The sequence below is a fragment of the Stylophora pistillata genome, chromosome 4 (assembly GCF_964205215.1).
Source record: "Stylophora pistillata chromosome 4, jaStyPist1.2, whole genome shotgun sequence".
Lineage (NCBI taxonomy): Eukaryota > Metazoa > Cnidaria > Anthozoa > Scleractinia > Pocilloporidae > Stylophora > Stylophora pistillata.
In genome coordinates, this window is record NC_142522.1 from 37,215,501 (window position 1) to 37,233,421 (window position 17,921).

A 17,921-nucleotide genomic window follows, 5' to 3' on the forward strand; every position below is an offset into this window, starting at 1 on the left:
CCTTCTCTGTGCTTGTACTCATTACTAACACCTTTGGCAATATAAGGACATACATACCTTGAATTGTTTTCTTTATAAATAACTAAATCTGCTACCAAAGAGTGATATATAACTCGACCTAGTCATAGAGATCAAAGTGTATGTGACGATTACTCAGGTACGTATTGATATTCTCAATAACAAAATGGAAATTTGTATATTCAGTTGATCGCCATTGAAGCGGTATGTGCATTTCGCACCAATCATCTTTTGTGTCTTAATTCAATTGCTCTAGGAAGCGTTTTATAGTTTTTTGCCCACGATTCAAGAACTCGTGATTTCATGACACCCGCTAAATATCAGCCACCTCGAGGACAGGATTACGGAATTTGGAAACACATCCAACACTTTATAAAGTTTGTCTTTAAATTATGCCGTCAGCTTATCACTTCATTTGTAATTGTATAGCTCAGTTTAGCCTTTGCTGAATTGTAGGAACATATAGAGAGAAAACTTCAAGCGTCAGGACTATGACTTCGAATGGCAGCGATGTCGTAAACCCAGCGCTGAATGGCGCACGCTGTGATGTAACTGGAGAACAGGAAAAGTTACGCAACGGAGGTGAGTTTCGTAAACTCAAACATTCTGGCTAATGACGCAGGAATGGTCATAAACTATCGAATCCTGATTTCATGGAATAGTTTTCCTGGCCAAATTGAAACGAAGGACAAAACGCTTGTACGACTGTGTGGTAGACAGTCAAATATTTGTTGTAACATATTAGAATCCGTAGATGCTGACGGTTATTGCGTTGCCGTTCTGTCCGTGTCTACAAAACGAGTCGACAACGAATCAGTGAACCATAACCTCAGAATTCACTACGTGATCGATGACTGATTATTTATTTAAAATTTTTTCCAATTCAGTGTGTGTTTGATATTTCGTCGATTTGCCAAACTTGTGTGAACCTCACGGAAATAATGTCTGGCTCTTTGTTTATCATTTGTCTCTCAGCCACCTATTTCATCGACCTGCAACGACCGAAATTAAGTGTGATTTTTAACGTGACTTTCTTCAGCATTTGCTTTCATCGGTTGAACGAATCTTTGGTTTAGAACCTAAAATTTAATGCTTGGATTTTCATTTGCATAGCTGTCGCTTAACGTCAGTTCACGCGCGCATGTCTCGTCCTCCGCGTGTTCCCCACGAACACGCGATCACCGTGCGCATTCGCCCGCCCTTTTCACATAATCGCGCACATATGTTTCATACTGTTCAAAGAAACTGGAGAGACAGGAACTTTTCTTCCCCTTTCGTGGTGGAACTTCTACTTAAATTGCCAACTTTCAGGACTGAGAGACCACGGATCAAACTGTGGTGTTAATTACACAAACAACAGAACATTTACACCCGTAAAAAGAGTAGGCGCTGTTTTTTTTAATTCATCATGATACTATTATAATTGTTATCATCACGATTATTATCACCGTTATTATCATTATTGCCATTGTCAAAATAACAATAATTATTATTATTTCGTCATTATTATTGATATTCGCATATTAATTGTCGTTCATTCATCACTGCATTAGTGATTGAGCCTTGCTCACCATAGGGTCTCTGTTGCTTGAGGGTAGAGCATCGGAGCGCGGAATGCGCGGAATGCGAGGGTCTGAGGTCTGCGGTTCGATTCCTCGCGGGAATTCACTTTTTCTTTGTACCACGCTTGTGGCTAGACGAAAAACATCTTTCTCTACACGGGTTTATTTCGAATCAACAAAATGAAGCTTAAAGGCTGATAGTTTCTAAAGAAACTGTTTTGGGCTGCGTCGGTGGGTGTAACGAAATAATTTGAATGTATTAACAAAGTTGAAATAGTAAATTGGCCACCGTTACGATTATAAAAGCTGACGTTTCGAGCGTTAGCCCTTCGTCATTCGCTCCGACGAAGGGCTAACGCTCGAAACGTCCGCTTTTATAATCGTAACGGTAGCCAATTTACTCTTTCAACTTTGTTGAAGTATCAGTTCAAATTAAAATGAAGCTTAGTTGATAGAGCAATACATCTGTATCGCAGAGGATATGGAATCAACTTCCGTGTAGGCCAGAATTTTTTCAGGGCCTTATTTTCATTTCCTCTTTAAGTTGTAGTTTATTACAGCGATGATCACCCTCATCTTATTTATTTTTCTCATTAGGAAGAATAACATTGCGTGCGATATCTATGTGTTATCTGCAGAGCAGATCGCCACAATACTATGCTTACTATTAATATCTATACTACGATATTTTTGCCAGAGACTGGTACAATACCTACATATTTTACGACTTGTTCTTAAAATTTTTACGCGATTTCCTCCATTAAACCAGAAGTTAGGTTGAAGCTATATTCTAAGAACGCTTATGTTACAGAACTGACACATTCATTATAGCTACTTACCTAAAACCATCTTTTGCATGCATTGAGCCTCAAAGGCTTTTTATTTTGGTTAGGTTTTTTTTTTACAAAATGTATTTCAAATAATGTACATTCCAGTTAGTATAAGGATACTTACTTTTTTGTGATCTGTATCGGACGTGTTCTATGCCTAAGAAACCACAACATAGGAAAAACTTATTCTGCCACTTACTGATTACTTTTAACTTCTAAAATAATAACGGCGAGAGAAAATGATTGATAGCGGTTCAAAAAACATTCACACACTAACTGCTAAGAAAAATTCTGCCATTTAAATTTTTTTTCTCTCTCTTTACTGAGCAGTATTAGCTATCGCTGACGTCAGGTATTGAATTCTCTCAGATTTTCTGGTTCATAAATAACTCCAACGGAAATAGGATAACAAATCGTTGACTGCGGATCTCTTGCAACGGTAGAGACGGACGATTGTCAAAAAGTGAGATTTATGAAAAGTTTTCGTCAAATTTTAAAGGTCTCTTTAAGTCTTGATTTCTGTGCGTGTCTTACCATTCCAAGTTCTTGACTTAGTACCACGATTTTATCTCTGAGTCGCGACCTTTAATTAATATCCAGTGTTCTTATCGCACGCTGAATTGACTCAAAATCGAGGTAACCGATCTGAGATCACCTGGGCCCAGTTGCGTAGGGCAGATGACACTATCCACCGGATAAATCGCTCTTCAACGGATAAGTGTTGACAAAATGTAATCTCCTTATTCCGATCGGATAGAGACTTTTACACTGGATGGCGCAACTCACCCCTCGAACAACGGAAGCCTGATGGCTAGGAGGCAAATGATACCCAATTGTTGGGCAATATTTCCTGTTTTTCTTGCTCCCAACAGATAGCTAACGCACCTCAAGTTATGCAGTAGTTACTCGGACTTTATTTTGCATGGTTGACTCTCATTATGTTATGTACAAACATGGAGTAAACCCATGACGTGTTACCATCAAAGGAAGAGTCAGGCTACGAAAAAGGTTAATGTGCCAAGAGAGAAGATAAAAGTGTTGGAACGCAGAAAATTATTAACTGGAAAGCTATTAGGTCTATTCCAGTTACGGTAGACGCGATTAAGATAAGCAGTCAAAGAGACCAATTGTCGCCAACAATTATCCCGTCCAACCGGGATAAGCTCTACCGCAGCGAGCCACTCGTCCACACCTTCGATTTGGGCTGTTTTTTTTTTTTTTTTTTTTCTCTTTTGATTTTCTGTAGCGCTCTCTCGCTGCAAAGGATCAGCTTTTTAGTGCCCCTGTTAAGATATATATATCATAGATTGCTTTTTTCATAAATTGGCATTAACCACTGGCATGTTTTTAATCTCTCGGTCGGCTATTACATGTATCTAGGAGAATTTTCAACGCGACACAGCTTGAATATTCAAGGTGACATTCTAATACTCGGCCCTTTGAAATCGACTCGGGATAGCTTGTTCAGTGTTCCACTACAGTAGACTTTGTATCGTTTGTGGTCTCTATATTTCCTGTTTTCACGGCTATTTTGTGTCATTATGTAAAAAAAGGTACCTATCCCTTCGATTAAATAACTCGTTTTTCATAACCCCAGCTCAACTGTGGAAGAGCAAAATTAAACAAGCTAGGTGTCACTATTTTCTGTTTGTCTGTCAATGTTTTGTCCTTTCCCACTGCTGTTGAAAAATTATAGCACAATCCAAAAAATCCAATTAAGTAAGGAAAATGTGATGAAAAAAATCCGCAGTGGAAGACATTACATTCTGTTTCCTTTTTTTTTTAAAGAAGATTTTCTAATGTTTCAAGTGGTGGCCTGAAAATTTACTCTGAAGGAATTTCATTTGTTAAAGATTTGAACCGCCCACCAGCAAGATCATAAATTATTTTCTCTCGTGTATGACTATTATTCGGTGACTGATGTCATCCAGAAAATACGAAGCACCATTTTCCTACCATGAGCTGATCATTCGGACTTTTCAATCCGATGTATGACTTGTTATTCAATCCGATGTATAGCTTAACTGTATGCAGCTCACGACAAGCGAACGTGGCCTGCGGCAAATTTTGCGGAGGAACTACCTTATCTGAGCTACACGGGGTCTTTAAACTTCATTTCTATCAAATGAAATAACAGATCAGTTGAGTTGCACGCGGTAAAAGGCCTTTTGTCTTGTTCTTATAAAAATCAATCAGTGGCTTTTTCCACACTGCGCCCCGCAGCCATCAGACTAAATTTTGTCTCCATTCTCCTCTGTACAAATATTTTTACTGTGTCAACAAAACTATGGTACTAGATCTACTAGCTAGAATATACTAAATCTTGTAAATCTGCTACTAAAGAAAGGCTTCTTGGCGCAGTCCTAGATGGCTGGAACAATCTAGTAAAAACGACCCCCGGCTTACATCGACTCTTGCAGAGGGCATAACCTTTGAACATCATGATACTACATGTGTCGTTTCCTTAATGAGTAACTGTTGATCGATCGTACACAGTATCATTTCCGTGTTATTCCCCCTGCAACGATCGTAACCTAAATACCTCTTGTTCGTATGATTTTCAAAATTTCCTATAAAACGTACACCTGCGAAGATTTGAAACAAACGTCCCCCCTAACAAGCACAAAACAAAACGAAACGAAACTAAACAAATGAAGAAACAAACTGACAGAGTAACAAACAAACAAACTTGCGAGAAATCGATTCTTTAAGTAGTTTTCGCTTTACTATTTCCGTTTTCCGGCCTTTGACGCAATTTTTCCCAACGTGGTATCCCCGGGGGGGATAAAAGGTATCTTAAAATTCCCTCGGTTTATCAGATCTCTTATGATGGAGAGCTCTCGATCAAAGCGTGCAATGCTTTTCTTCGATTTGTTTCCCGAAATAATTTGTTTTGACAAGGCATGCTAAGTCCGCAATCACTCGCTTTTTCGCATTATAATGAATTTAAACAATTTTTGACTTTAGACGAAGTACTTTGGTAATCGCTATTTTAACAATATGACTAGACTTTAGACTTCAGACTGCTTTATTCCTATCCACCATGACAAGTACGTGATTATTCACAACAGAACTCTGACATTAAGATGTGAACCGATCAAAATCCAGGGACAGGTACAAAGCATAATTTTTATTTCAACCAGAAAACAACAACTGGAACACAAGCTTAACTCTAGGTTCTCAAATTTTTGTAATTTTTTTTTTTTTTACACAATCATTAACATCGTGATGCCGTTCCTTCGCTAGTTAGGGTGTCATGTTTTTTTTTTTTTTCCACACTCAGTGACGTAAGGTGTGTGGCAGGTGTCGAAGGAAAAATAATATGGACTACGCACACTGAATTTGATTGGTTTGCTCTTCCACAACTCCCGCACGCCTCCTTTAACGCCCCTGCGTAGTATTCCAATAGTACATTTCTCATTTTAAAACCATTTTTCAACACTTTAATATTTTTCTAGTCGCTTTCGCTGCCAGCTTAGATAATTTCCTTTTTTCCGCGAAGATTCCTGTGGGAAATTTTCCATTTTTATCTTGTTTGTGGGACGTAAATAGAGTTTGGGATCATTTTTAATCTTCTCATTACGTCATACACGCGCCTGGAGTAAATATCATTGTGTTGCGTAGAAAGGTTACACGAGGTTTTCTTCCGTGAAATTTGTACTATTTTCAGCTGGTTTGGTCGTGTCTCACTGAGCAGCTTAAGTCATACCTCTACCTCCTTTACATAAATCACATGGCTGAGTCAAATAATGCCCAGAGCGCCGACGAAAACGGCATCAAAATCGCTCAGCCCAGCGATATAGTCTTGAACTTAAACGAGTCGAAAACGAAAGACGGTCAGATTGTTAACGGTTCCGTGCATTACACAGGGGAGGAAACAGCAGCTAAAGGAGAAGGAGGTGGCAGTTCTGACAAGGAAGTCCAGCCAAACGGGAACGAAATCGAGGGACACATGAACGGTCATCAAAATGGCGACGCTAAGAGCCCGATTGGGGATGAGGAAATTGTGAAACTCGCTCCTACCGAGTCGACGTGGACGGTACAAGCAGAAGGTGCTGTAAAGCTGTTATTGGGATCGACTGGAAGCACAAGTCGTACCCCAGTTACCGTCGTTCAGAGTGTCCAACGAGCTGTGCGTCATGCTCCGACGAGAACAGCCCTTGCAGTTAAGCGTAACGACGAATGGGTGAAGTGGACCTACGCCGAGTATTACGAATCTATACAAGCGGCCGCTAAGTCATTCTTAAAGGTTTGTGAAACTCTTCCCTTTTATTACTGTTGAGTTTCTAACGCAATAACTGCCTTTTGAAAAGTGTAATTCGTGTGCGAAACTTTAAGTACGCAATATGTCAAGTTGTATTTTTGTCGAACAGCAACGTCGTTGTGGTTGAGAAGAATGAGTTTGTTTAACTTCGTTTCATATGAATGGCAAAAGTGTCTGCTAGAATTGATCCGAATAATCGAGGTATCAAAGTCCAGAGATTACAGTTTTATATCTTACTTAGTTCTGGCTAGCTGAGTTTCTCGAGAATTGTTTACGTTTAGTAGGAGAATTTAATTGATCTAGGAATATTGTTTTGTTTACATCGAATATTGTTGTGAAATTTCGTTTTGTTTACAAAGCTTCGTTTTTATTGCAAAACCGTGCAATGCAGCAAGAGTTTTGACTTTCGCACTCTTTATATGATTTTATATCGGTGTGGTTATGTTCCGGAGGAATTTGCTTCCCCTAATCTTGTATTTGCGGGTATCAAATTTGTCTTAGCCTGTTGAGAAGTATTTTACATGTTTAGCTTATTTGGTCTTTTAAAACAGTTTAGCAATATATTGAAATTGGACTTTGTTTTGGTGGTGCAAAGATAACGAAAGCCTGACAAAATAAAGTAAGACATGGAAACCTCTAAGCCAATTCGCTTGTTAACATCCTCATGAAATATTGAAAAGTGGTTTAAATTACGTGTGGAAAATACTGTCTAGACTGCCTGCTTGCGCAGGTTCTTTGACTAGGTTAATCACGGCTGTGGTTTGTTTTCTTTCAGCCACAGCAATGAACTAGAGTAGTATATGGGTTTAAACAAACTGTTATTGTTATCTAAATAAATTGTTTTTAGTATCCACTCATCATATCTTCCAGTCATACCCTTGATCTTTACTATATAATGTTCTTGTATATTTGGTTAGCCTTAACAACCAAAATATTATACCAGTTTATTTGCATCCTTTCCATTTCACCATTGTTTTCTGCAAAGAGCTGTACGCATTGATTTAGCCTGGGATTATGAGAAAATCTTGCTGCAGTTCTGAACATGGTGTAACATACTTAGATTTGATTTAAGTTAACATGGATGGTAACCCAGGTTTGTCCTTTTTTTTCTGGTACTTTTTTGACATTTTCTTGACACTGTGCTGCATCATCAAGTGTCCAAAATATAACATGTTAGATTTTTGTGGCTGAGTGGCAGTTAAAATATAAGTTGAACTGAATCTGATGCACTGCTCTCCCCTATCATTTTAAGCGTAAGAATGAAGCAAAGTTTCAAACCAGTACAGCATTCCTTTTACCCATTGAGTTTTAAAGAATTTCAACCAGTTTGAGAAGGTAATGAGAAGTACAGCTGGAAGTAAATTTTACCCATTGTTGTCTGAATGGAGAACTCTGCTGATTTAGTTGTACCATGGTTAGGATTGTTGTGCATGGTGTTTGAGACAGGTTGTGCAACTCCCTTGATCATGATAGGAAACACTGCAGTTCATAAAATTTATGCTCAATTCATTTACCAACAGCTTGGCTTGGAACGTTTTCATGGAGTAGGGATCATTGGATTCAACTCTCCAGAGTGGCTCATCTCAGATTTGGGGGCCATTTTTGCAGGGTAAGAGTGTAATCGTAAGGAAAGGAGTGATGTCATTATTCATGAACAATTTGAAGTGATAGCTGTTTGTGAATGCAGGAGTTGGAACATTTGCTGCCACAATGATTATTACAAGATGTCTCACTGCCATCTTGGTTTGGGTTAATACACTAAACAGAAGGGGTCTAAATAGGATGACAAACCCTTAAATTTATTTTAAACCATTTAACTTCAAAGATCTCATTTAGTAATTTTCTTTACTGTTTGCCATATGATTCATACTTGAAAAAATTTGGTATTAGATCAATTATTAAATCCCTGATTGATATCGTTCTCTAATCTGATCACTTGTGTACTCAGTTGATATAGTCTTGTTGTGGTAAGGGGAAATGATGTTTTGGTCACTCCTGAGGGTTAATTAAAGGGTTTGAAACTTCAGTGAAGTTGTTGTGGGTGATGAAAGCCCAGGTTGCAATTCACAGCAATTTACCTAAAAAAAAAGTTTGTTATTTTCCATCTCTATCGACACGTGTACAACTACTGTACCTTCTCAAGGAATTGTCTAGACAGGTTATCAACATACCTTGGATAACATCCAAACACGAATTGGGATGCCATGGCAATGGTCGGAAAGAGACAAATCCCTAAGTAGCATTGTAAATTGTATATAACAACATTATCAACACGTTACTAAAGTATATGCTTGGTTATAACAAAGAAAAGGCAAATATTAAAATGTACTGACTGAGTGCTGTCCTTACAAAAATATTTTTGAATAAATTTTGTGGGTGAAATAATCACTTGTCTACATCTTATGCCTTTAAACCACTACACCCTTATATTAGTAGGCATATTCTCCATTTACATATTTATTTCCTTAGGCAATGACAAAGAGAATTTGTTTTAACAATCAAGAGCTTCTTTAGTTGATAAAAAACATATCAGTTCTACAGCTAAATAACAGAATAAAGGAAGAATCATATTATATGGATAAAAATACAACCATTTTAAAAAACATGGCAATTGTAAAATGTAATATCAAATACATATACCCTTCTCATCTACTTGAGGGTCTCTTTTTATGAGAAAAGGCATCTATATTTAATATATTTTCATTTTTGCAATGTTTTTGAAAACAGGTGTTTATTACATAACATTTATATATAAACATAAAAGATATATACCAACTAATGAGAAGCACAGTTATGCTCCTTCATTTCTAAATCTAAAATTTTTAAATTGAATCTAAAATATTTAAACTAAATAGGGAGCTGAGTTCTCTTTACTCTTTCGGAAGATCATTCTAGTCTTTTTATAATAGTTAGAAAGATTGTAATTGTCATGGGCTTAGCTGCATGTTATAAACTATATTTTTGATTTCACAGAGGTCTGGCTGTAGGGATTTATGCCACAAATTCTCCTGAAGCATGCCATTACGTTGCCGAGAATTGTGAAGCTAATGTCATAGTTGTTGAGAACAAACATCAACTGCATAAAATACTTCAGGTGTGTACAACTGGTTCGCATTTGAATTAATTGACTCACAGGCTGGTAGCTTATGTTTGTGTGGTATGTTAAGTTACAGATGTATGTATATCTTATTAACCAAGCGCGAGGGATGTACTGGGAGAATATCAGTACGGTCCCGAGCAAGCTTGGTTAATAAGAGATTTATTATACAACTGAAGTTCAAAGGGACACAAGTGCGGTACCATTCGGAACAGTGCCCGGTCCGATACTGAGAGAATATTGACCAGCAATAGCACATTTTGATTGGTTGATTTTAGTTATTGGCCCTCTGACTACCCGAGTCGTGTAATAAATATATATACTGTCACTTCACCCCCTCTTAACAGTATTATCTCTTTTCACCAAAAGGGTTCACCCCTCTGACAAAGGTAGCAGAACAAAAAAAAAAGATCTAACATTTTCTTTGTCCTCAAGAAACTCAAATCTCCTTTAGCAAGTAATAGCTGCTCTAATTTATGATGTTCTTTGTCCAAATTAGATCTGGGACAAACTTCCCCATCTGAAAGCTGTGGTTCAGTACATTGGCGAGATTGAAGGGGAAAAACCATCTAATGTGTACACAGTAAGTTAAATGTCTTTTGATAATTTCTGAGTTAAATGTATTTTATTAATTAAGGGTGTAGATGAGAGGATGTCATGGTCATTAGTTCCTTGCTTTATTGGTAAAGGTGCGATTCATGTACACTTTTCTTTTCATTTTTTAGTGGAAGGAATTCATGGAAGCAGGGAAAGATGTTCCGGATGAAACCCTCCAAGAGAGAATGAATGAGCTGGTGCCGAACAAATGCTGCACTCTTGTGTATACTGTAAGTTTCAATTTTCTTTTTCTTGACTCTCTGATGTCTCACAAACTGTTTAGCAGGAAATTAATTGAAGTGGCAGGTTCTGTTTGAAACTGTAGTCCTGCTATGGCTGAAAAGAGAAAATAATTTAAGAAGATTTGCTTTTTATGAACCTTTAGTTTGTCCTCAAATCCTCAGCAATTCAGAACTGGATTGAGCACTGATTTTTCTTTTTGTTAAGCCATGCCACAGGCACAGAAATGACATCTTTCTTTACAACCCTCTGGGTTATTTATCTGTGGCTGGCATTATAAAATGCATTTATTTTATTACTTGTGCAGTCTGGAACCACTGGAAACCCCAAAGGTGTCATGCTGTCACATGATAATGTAAGTATAGTTGTTTTACAATTTTATTTTTTAACATTGTTTCCTTGTATGGCTAGGAATAGGGTTTTTCTTTTCCCTTTACATCAGAATTGAATTAAGAGAAATGTTTGCTGGAGTTACAAGAGGGTTCTTTTGTGAGATTTTGGCTGTGATGTTGACAAGTATATAATGGTATGGTAAAAAATTAAATGTTGTACAATAAAGCTACAGAATATGCACAGTTGGCAAAGGTGAAAAAAAAAAAATTACTCTACTGTGGGTCTCTTAAACCAAATAAAAAAATAAGTAAAGAAAGAAGCATGAAAAGAAATAATACACATGTAAGGCATGAAGTTAGACTGTTGTCAGCATGACAAAGCACAGCTTAGTTTTCCCAGATAGTAAGATTCAGGACTGACTGTAAGAATGGTAAACAAGTGTTGTGAGGTTGTGATGTTGAAATACAGTGTGATGACGGGATAAATGTAGAGATAACTGATCCAACAGTAATCCAAGGATTAGGGTTTCTTTCCCAAGTGCTGTGATTGTTCTGTAGCTTCACTACTTGTGGCAGAGTTGATTTTGTTCAATATTTTTTCTCAGTTAACATGGACAGCAGAGGCAGCTTCCAGGTTTGTGGGTGTTGGAGAGAAGGGCATAGAACAAGTTATCAGCTACCTTCCACTCAGTCACATTGCTGCGCAGGTAATGTTATGGCATAATTAATAAATTTGGATTGAACACTAACTTAACAAATGGAGAACAGAGAGACTCCCTTCAACAGATGTCAACCACCACCAGCTCTATTTGACTCATTCAGAACATTCCTACAACAAACAATTCATACATAATGACCTAAATCTTGTGGGAAACTAAATCATAACAAGCTTGTCATGCGCAAGTCTTACAGCCAATTACATCACTGCAAAACTGGCCAATCAGCCAATTATATCTTTGCAAAAGTGACCAATCAGCCAATCACATCACTGCAAAAAAATTGACCAGTCAGCCAATTATAACACTACAGTACTGACCAATCAGCCAATTATATCACTGCAAAACTGACAAACATCCAATTACATCATTGCAATACTGACCAATCAGCCAATTACATCACTGCAAAACTGACCAGTCAGTTTACAGAAACGACTTGACTGACAAAAAACTCTTGACAAAAAACTCTTCATTTGACTCGATCTGGTGTTGACTTCTGTGAAGGTTAATATTTAAATGTCAGGCACTACCACTGGCAACAGTTCTCTGACGCGCGTGATCAAACTATATGATCTTAGATATTGAACAATAGATGAAAAAGAGTAGCAGGAATATTAAATATATCTTATTAACCAAGTGCGAGGGACGTACTGGGAGAATATTGGCCCGAGGTCTTGACAGTACGGACCGAGTGCAGCAAGCTTGGTTAATAAGAGACTTTTTATACGACTGAAGTTCAAAGGGACACAAGTGCGGTATCATTCGGGACCATTCGGGAAAGTGCCCGGTCCAATACTGAGAGAATATTGACTGGCAATAGAGCATATTGATTGGTTGATTTTAGTTATTGGCCCTTTGACTGTCTGAGTTGTGTAATAAAATATGTTAATAGAGTTCATTGTAGGAAGACAATCCATTCAATCTTGAACAGTTAATTCCAGGTTCAAACTAAAAATTGTACTCAAAACAGCAGCAGTAACATTTTACATGTCAATTGTTCAACTAAATGTTAAATTCAACATGTCAAAGTACATGAAAACATTTATTTATTTTTATATAAATTAAGTAATTATTGTTATATTTTCAGATGTTGGATATTTTTATGCCAATTTATGCTGTCGGTACTGTGTGGTTTGCACAGCCAGATGCACTGAAGGTAAATCTAAACCCTACGTTTTAGTAGTTGGGAAGTAAATATGATTTCTTTTAAAGTAGGTTGTCCTAAGCATATTATATTTCTACACTTATTTTACTGTGTAGGGCTGTTACTTGTTGCAAGTATTTTATTCTTTGAATATAAAAGGGTTTGTGCTGGCAAGAATCCTACTATACCAGTATTTTCTACTCCTGTGTAGCTTTTATTGATCTTGTGATGCAATATGTTCCTTCCCTTGAGAGATTAATTCTCTCTTCAGCACCAAAAAATTGGGTTGGAAAGGTCAGTAATAATGTGTGTTGGTAGGTGATTGGTTTCTTGTCACACACTCAAAATTAGAGGTATACCTGTAAATTGTGTAAATTGTAGTTTCAACTAAAAATGCAAAAATTTTGTGTGATAAGGCAAGCATGTTACATCAGGAGACAAATTGCAGAGAAAAATTTGATTTCTGTGATTGTATTTTAGATAACCAGATGACAGGAATTTAAAACTTCTGTGCTGTTCACTAACTAATGTTGATATGTGCCTGCTTGCATTGTAAAAATGCTTTTAAGTATTGTGACAATGCTTTTGAATATGTAATTCTTCAGGGCACACTCTCACAGACCTTACGAGAAGTCAGGCCAACTTTGATTTTTGGAGTCCCAAGGTTAGTCAGATAAATCAAAGAATGTGAAGTACTGTTGGTACAGATCCACCTTTTGATAGGCCATCTCTAAAAAATGGCTTAGTGGTGACAAAACTGAATTCTTGATTACTATAGGTCAGTTTGATGTGGATGAAAAAGTTTTGGTGGGTGAGAAGGAATAATACATGAAGATAAAAGTGGCCTAAATATTATTTTCTCCAACAGAGTGTATGAAAAGATCATGGAAAAAATGAAAGAAATTGGACAAACAGTGACTGGTTTGAAGAGGAAGGTGGCTAACTGGGCTAAGGGTGTGGCGCTGCAAGGAAACATAAACCTTGAAAATGGGTATGTACACATTTTTGTGTGTGTATAGTATGACCTTGATATAAAAACTTTGATGACAGGTATACGGCTTGGACTTGCTCATTGTATACATTTGCATTCACCATTAAGGGGTTTTGAAGATGGTTTCCCTTTGTCTGTCACAAAGAATTATTCACTAAGTAATTTAAGAGTGTCTCTCTTAGGCTAACTGCAATGCTTTCAGTATGTACATGTAACAGCGATATTTCCGTAAATTCAATTGTTTTTTTCAAGCATAGGTCAAGTATTATCAGTGTTGTCACACTGTAGGTTTGTGTTCTTTCAAAAAGTGGATGACATTTTTTTTTTTTACTTTCAGTCGGCATGTTCCTTTTGGTTGGACTGTAGCCAATAACCTGGTGCTGAAAAAGGTACTTTATAGATTGCTACTTGTGAAAAAAAATGTTGACCCTTGCGTTAAGCCCAGCTCGTAAAGTGCTTCATTTGTCACATCTTGTCATATCTGAGGATGTGGAAATAATATGAGACATTTAAGGAAAGAAGTACATCAAAGGAGATGGAAAAAAAAACCCACAAATAAAGGAGGGACAAGATTCCCATTGAAAACTTAGAAAAAGAAAAGCTAAAAACTTTTGGGGAAGATGCAGCTCCTTTACACTCACAAAAAAAAAATAATTGTCCCTACTGCATGCCAAACGTTTCCTCTGATTTTAGCCCGTAGAAATAGTTGATTTTTCTGTTCTTCCTCTTCACTTTTATGCTCTACAATGTAACAATGTTTTAAGCTGAAAAATCTTACTGTTCACTATATCTTTTTTTTTCACCAATCAGATCCGCCTAGCCCTGGGACTAGACAGGTGCAGGTTATGTGTAGTCGGTGCCGCTCCTGTTACCCTGGAAACCATTCGTTACTTTCAGAGTATTAACATTCCTCTGTTCGAGCTGTTCGGCATGAGCGAGAGTACTGGTCCCACAACCATCTCCATCCCTGGCCACGTCAAGGCTGGAAGCTGCGGTGTGGCTTTTGACGGAGTGGAGGTTAAAATCATCGAGCCAGACGAGGAAGGAAATGGCGAGGTGAGCTTAAATACTTTAGGGTGGAGTGTTATGAGTCGGCGACACCGGCGATTTTACACGTCTTTTGCGACGTTTAACAAGTTTACTTTGTTCCGTCGTGCTCCATCTTGGGCACCTTCTGTGTTCAATATTGTACAAAAAACGTCCAACCTTAAAACAAGGACTTGATGAGGGAAAAAATCGCGGATACAATGAACACGTGGGGTGATTTACCGCTAATTTAGTCGGACCAATTAGTGACAATCAAGCTTTGAGCTAATGTCATTCCGGTCTGCGGTCGCGGTTAATGAAATCTTTTAGTTTGTGTTTCCCAGGCTAAATTTCACAGAGGAATTTATTTCCAACTACTAGAAACGATTTTCTTGTTACGATTGATGTTTTTCCCCTGACATTTTTCCGTTTTCGTTACCAGGTGTGCCTCAGGGGACGTCATGTTTTCATGGGGTACTTGAAGAACGAGGAGAAGACTCACGAAACTTTGGATGAAGAAGGATGGCTTCACTCCGGAGATATCGGAAAAATTGACGAGGTTGGTTTCTTCATTGAATCGAGAAACAACCGTGACTTTGGAACTTTATGCACATTAGGTTAAAAAAGAGTGACACTGTATTAGTAAGCAAGTAGGCATGTGACTTGAAACTGAAGATCGTGAGGTCCTTTTTGCTTTCCATATTTTCACTTTGGTAATGATGTTCGCAAATGGAATCAGCTGTTAGATATTTTAAGAATATACTAGAACTTAATGGTAAAGGAAACTTTGTTCCATGCACATTGTCGTCTTCCCAGCCCTTTGTTCGCTTAACAGAATACTTTTGATTGAACGAAAGTTCACCTTTCACCATTCTGCAATGGGGAGGCGGGATCAAGGACCACTTTTTACTATTTTTGCGATCTTAATTCTACTCCTTTTCACACACCGTTATTTTCTAATGTCGACCCTCCCTTCTTTTCTCTTTAGGCCGGGCAACTGTACATTACTGGACGAATCAAAGGTAATTTATACCTCCTACTGGGCTGAATTTTAATAAGTCTTTATTATTATTACTATTATTGTTTTTTGTTATTATTATTATTATTAGTAGTAGTATTACTATTAGGCCCTTCGCCCTTAGCGCTACCTCTTCTCCCTTGTAAAAAATGGGAAGTGATGCTTGTACTGCACGCCAGCAGAGGTTCCATCTTCAAACAATTTTTTCCTCATTTTTTCCCCGCAGAGCTCATTATCACGGCTGGCGGTGAAAATATTCCCCCAGTCCCAATCGAGGATGCTATCAAAGAGGAGGTTCCTCTAATCAGCAACGTGATGGTAATTGGAGACAAGAGGAAGTTCCTTTCTTGCTTTCTGACGCTCAAGGTAAACAGATTGATGTTTATTGGATCTTAACATAGTGGAACTTAACCTCTCGAGTGCCATGTTAATCACTAAGGGTGTAAATCCATGACAAATGGAAATTGAGGAGGCAAACGTTCAAACCGATGCCAAAGTTATGAAAGCGACCAATCAGAGCAAAGGAAAAAATATCCAAGGTGTCAGTGAATAAAGCGCGGGAAAAGGCGAGTTACTAAGTTGCGATTGGTTTTAGGCGTGCATCTGATTGGTCGGATGGGTAGCGCGCCACGGGATTCTTGACCAATCACAGAGCGAAGTAAAGCGAAACCAATGCAGTCCCGAATTGGAAGGTTCACTTGGAGGAGTAAAGCGGCTTGAAGGGTGAATTACTCTTCTGACAGAGAATTGAAGCGGGAGGAAAGGGGACCGAAACGCATGGCACAGTGAAGAATGGAAAACTCATGGCATTCTGACATTACAGCAAATGTCATTTGATTGAACTAATTTAGTTGGACTGAATAGCTTCCAGATTCAGTATGAGCAATCACCAGTGTGTGACTTTAATATACCTATCAATAGAAATTAACTTTTTTTCATGCATTTTGTATTTTACAATCAGGTCGTTGTTGACGTAGAAACCGGCGAACCTTCCGACAATCTCACTGATGTTGCCCTCAAGTACTGCAAGTCTATCGGCAGTGACGCAAAAACTGTTTCCGAAATTCTGTCGACCAAAGACGAGAAAGTAATGAAAGCGATTCAAGAGGGAATTGATCGAGCCAATGCCAAGGCCACGTCGAGAGCTCAAAAGGTATGGAGCGGCAAAGTGTATGTGCAAAGGTAGAGCTCTTCGTGCAATTCAGAGTTTGGATGAGAGTTTTAGAAACTATATTTGATTTTGAGAAAAGATGGCGGTGCATAGGACAGTGTACTACATTTAATCTGTTGTCATCTACTTCAATTAAGCCGTTGACTCCTAAAAGTAACTAGCGTGTAATTTCTCCCTTTCATACCGCCTCAGAATTAAACTAAAAGGTCACCAGAATAGACGAAATGATCGCCAACAACAGGAGCTCTCGATTGTTAAACAAATTCTCCTTGTCAGCACACTACGAAATGTATAGAGAACAGTATGGAGAATATGCATTCTGATATTGGGGTTTAAAGGGTGAAACTGGGTCCCTTCAGTCATTCCGACAGTTATAAAGCATGACTCAAAGTATAGTCAAATATAATTACTTCGAATCCCTTTAAATTGTTCATTTTAGGCTGCTGTCTCAAGTCCTTTTGCGCTTGTGTAAACAGATTCTGTCCGGTTTGATAGAAACTCTGATTTTAAAATATACCGTCTCTTACAGGTGCAGAAGTGGAGCATCTTGGAAAAGGACTTTTCCCTTCCAGGCGGGGAGTTAGGTAAGATATGTGTTTTAATCACTAGGAATGGTTTACTCTGTTCTGAATTTACCTCTCTTTGCTCTTTCACTCCAAAGATCTGAGAGCAAACTCTCCGATATGCTGACCACGCTTTTGTTTGTTGGCCATTTCTGTAGAAAGTTTGAGTTTCATGCAGGCTATAGTCCATAATTTATAATTTTCGTGGTTCGCAGTACTCGTCTGTCTTAGAGCTCAGTATGTTTAGTAACTGGAGAATTTGGATCCTGATGACGCCTGTAACTGTTCGGAAAATTTTGAGATTCGCCTGCGAACGTAACGAGGAAGATGGCATTGAAAGAGACGCAGTAAT

General features: G+C 38.0%; 2 protein-coding genes across 6 annotated transcripts in view; one reads left to right on the forward strand and one right to left on the reverse strand.

Annotated features, from left to right (window-relative positions):
* Positions 1 to 17,921, forward strand: part of LOC111328832 (long-chain-fatty-acid--CoA ligase ACSBG2) — a 19,404-nt gene continuing 1,483 nt past the window's right edge. Inside the window, exons 1-19 of one of the 3 annotated variants that reach the window (XM_022933361.2) lie at positions 1 to 157; positions 475 to 600; positions 6,280 to 6,659; positions 8,195 to 8,283; positions 9,648 to 9,768; positions 10,271 to 10,354; positions 10,497 to 10,598; positions 10,916 to 10,963; positions 11,546 to 11,647; positions 12,744 to 12,812; positions 13,406 to 13,464; positions 13,669 to 13,791; positions 14,129 to 14,180; positions 14,602 to 14,847; positions 15,260 to 15,376; positions 15,806 to 15,839; positions 16,062 to 16,201; positions 16,797 to 16,988; positions 17,536 to 17,590. In XM_022933361.2, coding sequence (XP_022789096.2) covers positions 510 to 600; positions 6,280 to 6,659; positions 8,195 to 8,283; positions 9,648 to 9,768; positions 10,271 to 10,354; positions 10,497 to 10,598; positions 10,916 to 10,963; positions 11,546 to 11,647; positions 12,744 to 12,812; positions 13,406 to 13,464; positions 13,669 to 13,791; positions 14,129 to 14,180; positions 14,602 to 14,847; positions 15,260 to 15,376; positions 15,806 to 15,839; positions 16,062 to 16,201; positions 16,797 to 16,988; positions 17,536 to 17,590 — 2,104 coding nt within the window. In that variant the 5' untranslated portion in view covers positions 1 to 157; positions 475 to 509. Of the gene's footprint in view, positions 158 to 280; positions 396 to 474; positions 601 to 6,080; positions 6,660 to 8,194; positions 8,284 to 9,647; positions 9,769 to 10,270; positions 10,355 to 10,496; positions 10,599 to 10,915; positions 10,964 to 11,545; positions 11,648 to 12,743; positions 12,813 to 13,405; positions 13,465 to 13,668; positions 13,792 to 14,128; positions 14,181 to 14,601; positions 14,848 to 15,259; positions 15,377 to 15,805; positions 15,840 to 16,061; positions 16,202 to 16,796; positions 16,989 to 17,535; positions 17,591 to 17,921 lie in introns of those variants that run through there. The other 2 variants (XM_088758249.1, XM_022933360.2) reach the window with 2 other exon arrangements.
* The window catches only part of LOC111328835 (general transcription factor IIH subunit 2), a 24,716-nt gene continuing 17,362 nt past the window's right edge, over positions 10,568 to 17,921 (reverse strand). The window contains exons 17-18 of one of the 3 annotated variants that reach the window (XR_016000482.1): positions 17,643 to 17,876; positions 10,638 to 10,704 (exon numbers count right to left, since the gene is read on the reverse strand). Coding sequence is in view for 2 of the 3 variants with exons in the window: in XM_088758250.1 (XP_088614376.1) it covers positions 17,763 to 17,876 (114 nt within the window). In the remaining variant the exon portion in view is untranslated. Of the gene's footprint in view, positions 10,705 to 17,615; positions 17,877 to 17,921 lie in introns of those variants that run through there. The other 2 variants (XM_088758253.1, XM_088758250.1) reach the window with 2 other exon arrangements.